Source organism: Hyla sarda, chromosome 10 (genome assembly GCF_029499605.1).
Source record: "Hyla sarda isolate aHylSar1 chromosome 10, aHylSar1.hap1, whole genome shotgun sequence".
Lineage (NCBI taxonomy): Eukaryota > Metazoa > Chordata > Amphibia > Anura > Hylidae > Hyla > Hyla sarda.
In genome coordinates this window covers 18,720,720-18,732,368 of record NC_079198.1, presented here as the reverse complement: position 1 = coordinate 18,732,368, position 11,649 = coordinate 18,720,720, and the positions used below count along the sequence as shown (strand labels likewise).

The 11,649-nt window shown below is 43.4% G+C and overlaps 1 protein-coding gene across 1 annotated transcript in view; it reads right to left on the bottom strand.

Annotated features, from left to right (window-relative positions):
* Positions 1-6,532: 6,532 nt before the first annotated feature.
* LOC130294331 (carcinoembryonic antigen-related cell adhesion molecule 5-like) overlaps positions 6,533-11,649 on the bottom strand; it is a 58,531-nt gene continuing 53,414 nt past the window's right edge. The window contains exons 15-17 of the mRNA XM_056543953.1: positions 10,968-11,017; positions 10,157-10,189; positions 6,533-7,391 (exon numbers count right to left, since the gene is read on the bottom strand). Of these exons, the coding sequence (XP_056399928.1) occupies positions 7,344-7,391; positions 10,157-10,189; positions 10,968-11,017 (131 nt within the window). The 3' untranslated portion in view covers positions 6,533-7,343. The remainder of the gene's footprint in view (positions 7,392-10,156; positions 10,190-10,967; positions 11,018-11,649) is intronic.

Sequence of the window (11,649 nt, the reverse complement as noted above, 5' to 3'; positions counted from 1 at the left end):
TCCCCTATGTATATACTAATGTGTTGGACTGTGTACATTATGGTAATAACCTCTTTATATCGGCCCCTATGAACATTTTGTGTACATAGAGGTTACTGTATCCCTTCAGAACAAACTTCTGTTCAGTCCTGGAGCAGTGATCCCCAAAATCTCAGGATCCTGTTCATCATGAATATCAGTTACATAATATACAGTAAATGATAGGACAAGGCGAGGACAATACACATGTGACTTCTGTCACCAAGACATTTCCCTTGCTGGGTATACAGCTCTATCATTACATTATCAGCATGTGCAGGGTCCTGTAGATAGGACGCCTTATTATTCCTAGGACAGATATATAACTAATGGCAGAATAGTCACTATTTATCACTGATATATAAATGTATTATTGTATGTATAGGAATCTTACCTGTTATTATAAATCCCCTCATTGCAGATGACGGTCCGTTGTGTGATTATCCTGGAGATCTATCATAGAATAAGAAAGTTGTCCGGGGCCGACACATATCAGCAATCTCCTGTGTAAGTCTTTTCAAGCAATGAGTAAATGTTATGTTGTTAAAGGGGTACTCTGGCCCTGAGACGTCTTATCCCCTATCCAAAGGATAGGGGATAAGATGTGTCACCGCGGGGGTCCCGCCGCTGGGGACCCCCGCAATCTTGTATTCACCACCCACCTGTTTGAGCTGCACTCCGCGGTGCCAGCTCACAAACAGCCGGGTGGCGACCACGGGGCCGGAGTATCGTGACGTCACGACTCCGCCCCAGTGTGACGTCACCCCCTGCCCCCGCTATGCAAGTCTATGGGAGGGGGCGTGATGGCCGTCACGCCCCCTCCCATAGACTCGCATAGCGGGGGCGGGGGGTGACGTCACACTGGGGCGCAGTCGTGACGTGCAGCTCAAACAGGTGGGTGGCAGATACAGGATTGTGGGGATCCCCAGCGGCGGGATCCCCGTGGTGAGACATCTTATATCCTATCCTTTGGATAGGGGATAAGATGTCTCAGGGCCAGAGTACCCCTTTAAGTCTCTTGAATGTGCTGTCTGACAAATAAATCTAGAATAAAACTTCCTCATTCTGAAATATGTATTTATAGCTATTCTATCTTTAACCAAACTAATATTTTCAATATCTAAAAACACATCTTCAGCTCCTTAGAACTATCTTCAGTATATAGATATACCTGTGTGGTTGAGTTGTATCGGGGGTAGTGACCTTGGTGTCGCCTGCCGCAGCAAGCCCGTCCTGCCTTGAGGTGGGCTCTGGTGAAGACCAGCGGCACCTTAGACTCCGCTCCCTGATACATGCTGAGATGTACAACATATAAACATTTTTTTTTTTTTTATCAGACAGTGCACATTGAAGCAAAAAACCCAAGGAGGCCAGCCGGCCCTGAAGGAACTAATTCCCTATTCAACTTAGGAACCCTCTATCAAAAAGTATATACTTTATTATATTCATTTAAAAAATCAAAAGGTGCTCCTATAAATGTGTTTTAAAAACACTGAATGTACAGTCTAGTATTAATCTGGATTATCGGAATCCCAAAATAGACCTGAGTAGAATTCAAAAATTCCCTCTAATTTATTATTTAGCCATACATTCTGCTGTTAAAAACAACAAAACTGTGAACCTCCCCGAAGTTTCACCAGACAACACCGGCTTTGTCAAGGGCTGAGACATGTTGATGTGGTGCACCACAGGGTGAATGGTGGGACCACGGGTGTTGCGGCGTAGGTTGGTGGGATCTGGTGGTATTAACCCGGAGGGCTGGATGGTATTAACCCCTATGTGTTCGTGACACCAGTGTGGTTTTAGAGTTCCAAAACACCACACGCCCGGATTTTCTGCTGTCCCAATTGCTAGTAGTGAATGAGAGTCCACAACCAGTTATGGGTAAACGGAGGCTTTACTCAGTAGAAGACAGATGGAATTATCTTCACAGCTAAGGTCAGAATTCCCAGAGAGGTGGCCAGGACCCAGAGGACATCACAGCTTGCTGGACCAATATACTTGTAGTTAACTTGACTTGAAATTAGACTTGACTATGTGCAGGACGTGACTAGTTTCAGTGACAGCAGACATAGACTTGAGACTTACTGGAGAGACTAAAGCTTTTGGGCCTTCCAGATGCTGATCACTTGTCCTGACATCTCTGGTAGCTGCTGTCTCAGCAAAGACGTGTTCTTAGAGCAGATGGTAGGATCTAAGAGTGAGTGAATTGCAAATGGCCACCCCTTTTTATAGTGGGGATCTGGACTAAAGCCCATTAGTCAAGCTGCGGGTCATAGGTTAAGCTGGTGCTCTCTGGGAGAACATGTGACAACAAATCATGTGACTGAATAACATAACATGTGACAACTTACACACAGGTCCTTGAGACCTCCCACAGGTCCTCTATATCATCTAGACATAGGGATCCTGTCTAAGCAATAAAGGAACATACACCACATTTATTAAACAAACAGGAGAATAAAGGGGGACCATGCAGGGCAGACCCCAGGTCACCGAGGGACTCAACCTGACAGGGCCTACAGGTAGTACAGGACCATGTACCTGTACTGGGACATCACATTGAGGTTACATACAAGTTCTGAGGTTACATACATGACTAGGGGATATCCTATTGCTAGGCTTTGACCACCAACCACCTTTTCCCAGAAAAACAACTCACACTTATTGATCGTACAAGGCCACAGCAGACCAATTTTATTGAACATTAACAATTTAAAAAATTGTCACAATAAAACCCCCTGTATGAACATCATACACCCAAATAACCAATTATCCAAACTAGTCATAATATTTTACACCTGCCAGGAGAAGGACTTGAAGGCACAGCTATAACCAGGGGCCTCCTATTTGACCCCTAGACGTATGTCACCAGGTCCAGGAGCACCAGCTTCAGAATGCCACCCCCCCCCCCCAGGGCCCCCCGTGCCTCACCCCTGAGCTCCCCTTGACCATCCTAACCTGCCTGCTCATCTCCCCCCGGTCATGTGCCCCTACACTCTGATTCTCGCCATTACCGGGCTTCCTATCTCTGTGCAGTCACTTTGCAGAGTTCTTCCTTGCAGCAGACCTGACAAATACAACATAGTATGCAGCCAGACACCATCAAAGGGAGAACAAACATATCTATTGACTCATGCTGGACATCGTCTCTCACTGTAGTTGTTCTCCTTTCTAGTACTTCTCTTTTTGGGCCACACAGTCTCTGACCAAAATGGATCTTGGCCGAGTTTACACAACACATGTACCTGCTGCCTACTTTATGAATGCTTCTACCCAGAATACAGTATACACCCCCCCCCCCTCCTCCCACTATAATTAGTACTTTTGCATTAACAACATGTACCATATTTTATATGTGGTGACCCACTGGGTGAATGGCGGGACCACGGGTGTGGTGGTGTAGGTTGGTGGAATCTGAATCTGAACCCCGGGGTTCGGATGGTATTAACCCCTATGTGTTCGTGACGTGTGGTTTTAGGGTTCCGGAACACTATATGCCCAGATTCTCCACTATCCCAGTTGCTAGTAGTGAGAGTCCACAACCAGTTATGGGTAAACGGAGGCTTTACTGAGTATAAGACAGTTGGAATTATCTTCGCAGCTAAGGCCAGAATTCCCAGAGAGGTGGCCAGTACCCAGAGGACCTCGCAGCTTGCTGGACCAATATACTTGTAATTAACTTGACTTGTAATTAGACTTGACTCAACTATGTGCAGGACTTGACTAATAGCTGGTATCTACCTCTGTGTGGTGAATGTATTTGGAAATATGGTCTTTTGTATAGTTTATTTTAATCAGTAACAAATAGTGTTATTAGTCAGTGGTAATGGTGGTGGTCCATGTATGGCGGTATTCTTTGTTCCTACTGGTAACACGCAAAACTAGCAGTGTGTACCTGTGCACCTGTGCACGTGTTTCATTTGTTTGGAGATGCTGAGAATTTTTGTATTTTGTACTGGTATTATTGGTAATATTGGTCTTAGTTTTGGTTAGATATGGTCACTAACAATATGGCAGTAATATGTATGCTGATAATTATTTTTGTATACTGGTAATCTGTGTGCGATTTGATGTGAATGAGGGTGTGCATAGGGGTCTGACTGGGGTGTGTTTAGGGGCGTGACTGGGGTATGGTTAGGGGCATAACTGGGGTGTGGTTAGGGGGCATGGCTTGGGCTATGGGATCTAGCCCCCGGTCTTTTGCAGATCAGGGATAGCAATATTACACACTAATTGTCTGTTTTTTCCCACAGCAACCAATCACAGCTCAGCCTTCACTTTACAAGAGCTGTTAATATATGAAAGCTGAGCTGTGATTGGTTGTTATAGGAAAAACAGACAATTAGTGTTTCAGGCTGATTGATATATATGGGTCAGTGTCCTTATGGGAACATAAAAATTGTAAAAAATAAAAATAAAAAAATAAAATAAAAAAACAATGTCCCCTTGTTCTCATTTTCCCCCAAAAAGCATTTTTTTTTTTAAATTAACCCCTTAAGAGTACAGTGTTTTTTCATTTTTTCATTTTGTAACTTTTGGGGCCTTCCAATTCTACACAGTGCACTTTTCAGTAAAAATTCAACCTTAATTGTATTCTTTAGGTCCATCTGATTAATAAAAAAAAATATGGATATGGATTGCTTTGATGGGACTTTTTGATCGCTTTTTACACATTTTTGTAGGGTATACAAAGTGAGAAAAAATACGCAGTTCTGGACTTTGGTATTTTTTTACTTATATGCCATTGGCAGTGCGGTTAAATTAACAATATATTTTTATTGTTCGGACATTTACGTGTGCTGCGATACTACATATGTTTATGTTTATTTTTGTTTATTTTTATGTGGGGAAAGGGTTAAATAACAATTATTAACTGTTTTTTTACACAATTTGTAAGTCCACATAGGGGACTATTACATTTAATGCTTAGATAGCCTACATTGTTCAATGCTATGCCATAGCACATCATTGATCAGTGTTATCATTGCTCCACTGCTCCTAGCCTGCCATGGCTGACTGGAGCTTTGAAGAACCGATCGGACTGCGACGAGGCAGGTAAGGGCCCTCCCGCCATCCTCTCTCAAGATTTCCCTGCGACGATCCAGATCAGCTCCACTGAGCTGCTAGGAGTGTAATTTCAGCATTTTAGGGGCCATGATCAACTTTGATCGCGGGCATCGGCCCGATCCCCAATGTCAAGCATTAGCCACGAGTCCTGGCTGCTGATAGTAGCCAGGACCAAACAGATATGAAGCGAGTTCAGCTCCAGAGATCACTTAATAGACCTGCCACACGACCGTGCCGTACATATACGGTGCCGGTCATTAAGGAGTAAACAAACATATTTGCTATCAGCCCATGCGTAAATGTCTAAACTAGCAAAATACAATGTTAATGTTAATTGTATGGTAAATGACAAACGTAAAAAAAAAGCTGCTTTTTTGTCACATCACATTAGTGGTGGTACAAGCAGTCACAATAACTTGAAGCCACTTGTCCCCTGAGTTCGTAAAGCAGCAGCTCACACATCATCCACATCACCATGCATTCTCTATGGGACTTCAGAGCAATACTAAGCACTGATCTTGGCTGTGTTCACATGTCTCATAGAGATTGAATGAAGCTGTGGTCAAGCATACATGCTGCTGTTCCATTTACTCAGGGAACAAGGGTTTCTTCTCTAGTGATCAGTGAGGGTCCCAGACGTTGGACTCCCATCAATATTTACCTTTTATCCTCTGATAGGTGATTTTAGATCCAAAAACTTTTTATATGTTCTTACTAAAGAAAATTAAAGACCTCTTGTAATCTGGTTGTTTAAAATCTTTTAAACATTTAATAAAGAAAACCCCTGAAAATCCCACCACTAGGGGGTCCCTATACTTACTGGGACATTAACCAGTCCTACAGCAGCATCAGGCTTGTCTATGAAGCATGGACAAGAGATGACTAGACAAGAGGTGGCATGAGCAGACACACCAATCACCTCCCACCACCACAAGGAATGATACGCCCTCTCCCACCACACACCAATCACCTCCCACCACCACAAGGAGGAACATGCCCCCTCCCACCACACACCAATCACCTCCCACCACCACAAGGAAGGACACACCCTCTCCCACCACACACCAATCACCTCCCACCACCACAAGGAGGAACATGCCCCCTCCCACCACACACCAATCACTTCCCACAACCACAAGGAGGGACACGCCCCCTCCCACCACCACAAGGAGGGACATGCCCCCTCCCACCACACACCAATCACCTCCCACCACCACAAGGAGGGACACGCCCCCTCCCACCACCACAAGTAGGGACACACCCCTTCCCCTGAGAGGATTTCTAACACTGTGAGCTAATGAAAAGAGGGATTTTTTATATAATAAATATAGGTGATAGAGGCGTAAAAACCAGATGTACACGGTCAGGATTAGATACTGAGTAACATATTTAATTTTTTTGTGGGATCTGACAGGTACGCTTTAAGTCTTGGGAAAACCTATTTCAGGCATCTTTCCAATTAATAGAGGATCGGATCTAGACAGAAGAGACAGGAAAAAAATTCCTAAATTTCTAAATTTTTATTAAAAAAATAAAAGAGGTATTATACAATAGAACATAAGGAGACGGGAAACAAAGACATATGTGACTATAAATTCAGCAGTGACTAGATGACCAGGGACAGTTTCCACAGCGTCCACAATGGCTGCCTATGGCTGTCAGTCTGTACATTGAGGAGCACATGTCCTGTATATTAGTGATTTGTTTCTCCTTAGATTTGCTTAAATTTTTACTGTAAGCATTTCCCTAAAATATCCATTTACAAGAGAAGAGGAGAATCCTGGACATCACAATCTGATACACGGTTCAGTCTCCTTGGAGCTCATAGATATTTCCATCTTGTTCTAAACCATGAACATCAGGTTATAAAATGCTTCTTCCTCTTAGTGATGATAGGAAGGGAATGAGATCTTCATCAGACGGATCTGAATTTCATAAATCCATAATAAATCATGAAGTTACAGCTCATCCTCCTACCACATCAGTATCACCAGAGTTTGGGAAGCGGAGATGCAGGATGCAGTTGTGTGTGGTCCTCTGCTTTTGTGTTCACCTGCGGCCTCCCTGTCCCTTCACTCCCGCTCTGTATACACAAGGACTGCTCCAGTGAATACATCTTGGTTTCCCAGACCAAAAGTATGACCTGAGAAGAAGATGGAGGTTATGGTGACTTCAGTCAGTCTTGGGGGTTGGGCGTCGCTGTCATTGACTTCTAATGTGTACAGAGATTCTCGTGTGATAGTGATCACCGTCTCTTATTTCTTCAGTTCTGTGTATGTGTCCTCATGTCTGAACTGCAAACCCTGCAAGATAAAAATTTTAACAGGACACGTATGTAGTAAAAATGTTACATATCTTTGCTTCTAGTTATATTCTATATAATGAGATTACTCCTCAGTGATTAGTTAATGATCCTTGAAGGGGTACTATCCAAAGGTTAGAGAATAAGATGTCTGATTGCTGGGGTCCCGGACTCTCACAGCACCGGGCGTTTGTAATAACCACAGAGTTCCTGCAGCAGTGATCATGACATCACACCACACCCCTCATAGTGTCACACCACACCCCTCAGTGTCACACCACGCCCCTTCATTCATGTCTATGGGAGGGGTCATGTCGACCTGATTATAGACATGCATGAAGGGCGCGTGGTGTGATACTATGAGGGGCGTGGCCGTGATGTCATGATCACGGCCACAGGCTCCGAGCATTCTGAACAAAATGTTCAGAATGCTGGAGCACCAGAGTATCCATTTAAAGGGGTACTCCCATGGAAAACTATACTAAAGAGAAATCCAAAAAAGAAATGCATTTCCTCTGATGTCATGACCATAGTGCTCTCTGCTGACCTCTGCTGTCCATTTTAGGAACTGTCCAGAGCAAGAAAAATCCCCATAGCAAACATATGCTGCTCTGGACAGTTCCTCAAATGGACAGCAGAGGTCAGCAGAGAGCACTGTGGTCATGACATCAGAGGAAATGCATTTCTTTTTTGGATTTCTCTTTAGTATACAGTCCCTAAAAAGTACTGGAAGGATTAAGATTTTTTAATAGAAGTAATTTACAAATCTGTTTAACTTTCTGGCACCAGTTCATAAAAAATAAAAAATAAAAAAAGAAGCTTTCCACAGGAGTACCTCTTTAATGGTCACTAAAATGATTTAGCCTATTTTATTGGAACATTATTGACTAGTAGATGGAATAAAAATTGTGTAGACTCTTAAAAAGCGTTTATAGCGGGACTGCTTGTAATGCTGGGCACCGAGGATGTTGCCGGTCATGTACATCATTGGATAAGGGGCCATTATGTGAATGTCAGCCATATCTACTGGTGTTTTCAGGACTGGCCGACCATGTAATATGTATTGGGGATTCGACAGGGATGATAAGGGAAATGAAGGATCGAATATGTCTTATTGTTTTGTTATTAAGAGAGATAAGTCAATGCTGGAAGAGTCTGGCATCATCTGACCTCTCCTTCTCTATTCCGAACACATGCATGCTCACCCAAGCCAAGATTTAAAAGAAATCTGTCACCAGTGTCACCTGCACTAACCTGTCAGGACTGACAGCTAGTGCAGGTGACACTGATGACAACAGTAGTCACCTTGTCCCATTTCGTGGTGGGGATCTCCGGTAATCTTGTGTGTTAGCTCCAGCTCCGGGCACCTGGCTTGGGGCATGGGTGGAGCTTAGTGACGTGACAGCGGGACCCAGCAGGGAGCAGCAGCGGTGACAACACTAAGCTCCACCCATGCCCCAAGCCAGTGCTGCTCTCTGCTGGGCCTCGCAGTAGCAGTGAAGTCACTAAGCTCCACCCATGCCACAAGCCGGGTGCCCAGTGGGGGAGCTAACGGACAAGATATCTGGAGATCCTCGCCACTGAATGGTGAAATAAAAAAAACACAAACGGATGCGCTCCGTAGTGTAACACCAAAGGTGAGTTGGTAACGCTAAGTGTGAATTGCGCTTACCACATGAAGTTGTACTCCAACCAAGTACAACAATGGAACAGGGTGTATCATCAAAGGGTCTCTGCAGCTTCGTCCCGCTGAAATAGAATCACGATAAAAACAAGCAATCTCCAGGAAGCAGAGCGGGATCAATGGAAGCGCTGAGACCAGATAAAAAGTTAAAAGGATTTATTTCCCATAATGCAACGCGTTTCACGGTCACCCGCTTCCTCAGGCGGAGGAAGCGGGTGACCGTGAAACGCGTTGCATTATGGGAAATAAATCCTTTTAACTTTTTATCTGGTCTCAGCGCTTCCATTGATCCCGCTCTGCTACCTGGAGATTGCTTGTTTTTATCACGCCACTGAATGGGACAAGGTACAGGGGTGCTCAACTACTTTTATCAAGGGTCCGCTTATCAAGGTCTGCCATCGGGTGAAGGTCTAAACTGAACTCTAAGCCCTAGTTCACCTTTGGTACCGACAGGTTATTACAGGTGACACTGGTGACAGATTTCTTTTAATGCATATGGGGGGGTTGGAAGGAATTGATGTCGACTGAACCAGTCATCTTAGATAAATATATGGCCAGTAAGACTCTGTTCACATCGGCACCAGGGAGAATGTAGTAGGTTTAGATAGTGGTCCCTAATTTTTTTTTATCACATAACAGAGTGATGTTAACCCATTGTTCTTAAATAAAGCTGTTCCCACATGTAAAGCCTAGGAATGTGACCTCTGAAGCCAGGGGTTCAGCTCACACTAGTTAATGCTGATACACAGCACTGAGGGACGGGAGGGAGCAGAGCAGGGAGATAACCAAACACCCTCTCAGTAAACAGGTCCAAACTTCTGATTGTTAGGATCAAAGAAATTAGGATACCAGGGTTTGTTTGCAAAATTGATGAGACAGAGACCCCTAGTAGCCGTTTAAAAAAAAATATGATTAATATTTAGCAGTCAAATTTTTTTATGAAGTTCATTAGGAAAATGCTTAGGTTTTAAGAAAGTATTAAATTAAAAAAGTTGTTTCTAATGACAGTAACACCTTAAATGTTATATAGGTGGACTCAGCATGGTCAAATTAGAGGCCAAAGTTTTTTTACCCATACTCACCGTATATAAGGATTCTTCCTTTGGTTGCGCTGCCTGCAAAAGTAGAGTAGAAATATAAATAATATGATGATATAAAATTATATTGGTGAGAATCTAACACACATCACATACTCTGAATGGACACTTTATTGTAGACCCCCATCTAGAAGCGCATTGATTCTCCTTTGGTCTCCACAGCAATTTCCAGAGGCAAAGACTCCACTAGGTGATGAAATTGTCCTGCAGGACTGGATCGCTTTTCATAGTTGCCGCATATTAGATGGAGGTCCTGACCAAACAGACCATTATACCTCATCCCAGAGATGTATAACAGGGGTGCTCCACTACTTTTATAGAGGGTCCGCTTATCAAGGTCTGCCATCGGGTGAAGGTCTAAACTGAACTCTAAGGCTGGTTCAAACCTGGCGGCTGACCTGCCACGCATTAAAGAGGTACTGTCTATTGTGAAAAATGATTATTACCCTAGTATTAAAGGAGTAGTCTAGTACAGACTACTCCTTTTCCATCCTGCCCGGGCTGCAAAAAAAAATAGAAAATAAACATTCACTTACCTTCCTGCGTTCCCCCGGAGCTCCGCTACAGCTGATGGGTCAGTCGGGCTGTCTTCTTCCTACTTCCTTCTGTGCACGAATCATCACACGGCGCTTCAACCTATCACCGGCCGAGGCGGGACATCGTTGTGGCCGGTGATAGGCTGAAGGGAGGTGTGACGATTCCTGCACACAGAAGTAGGAAGAAGACAGCCCGGCCAACCGATTATTAGCTCTGGTATTCTATTCCTGGACAGTCCCTTTAAGACATCTTTACATACCTTCACATTTTCATACACAGGGATGTCTTCCCTTCTATTCTCCGATGACTCTGGGGATGGATCACAAAATATCATAAGAAACTATCATTTATCTGTGTAAATAACATTAACCCCTTAGTGACCAGGCCTTTTAAGGCCTAAGGGTCTGATCACACAATTGGAAAATACCTGTTATAATAATCACGGCAGGCGGCTTATATATGTGGATTTGGCCTTCAGTGGGACAAACTGAGACCAGGCTAATATAATTTTTAGCTAACTTTTTCTTTATTGAGGTGGATTTTTTTATATTACATTTTACTACTTTTGCACAATAAACCATGTTTTTTTTTGTGGGGAAAAAGTTTTTGTGTTTCCACATTTTGAGATAAATAACTTTTAATATTTTGAGTTGTAGCATTTTCTTGGTTATATTCTTGGGTACCTGCAATTTATGAAATAATAAGTTGTATTTATTCTAGGGGACATTACAACAAAATAATTTTTTGTGGGTTTCATCCCTCATTTTCAGGTGGGTGAGGGATGAAATCTTTATCTTTGCCCCTCTAGGGGGCTTGAAGTCTTAGATCCCTTGTATAATGCAAAGCATAGAGAGTATCTCAAAGCATTAATACCTTATATCTTACAATGACAGACAACCTATTAGGCATAACCAAAAAGGCAGATACAAAAGGCAACTTTG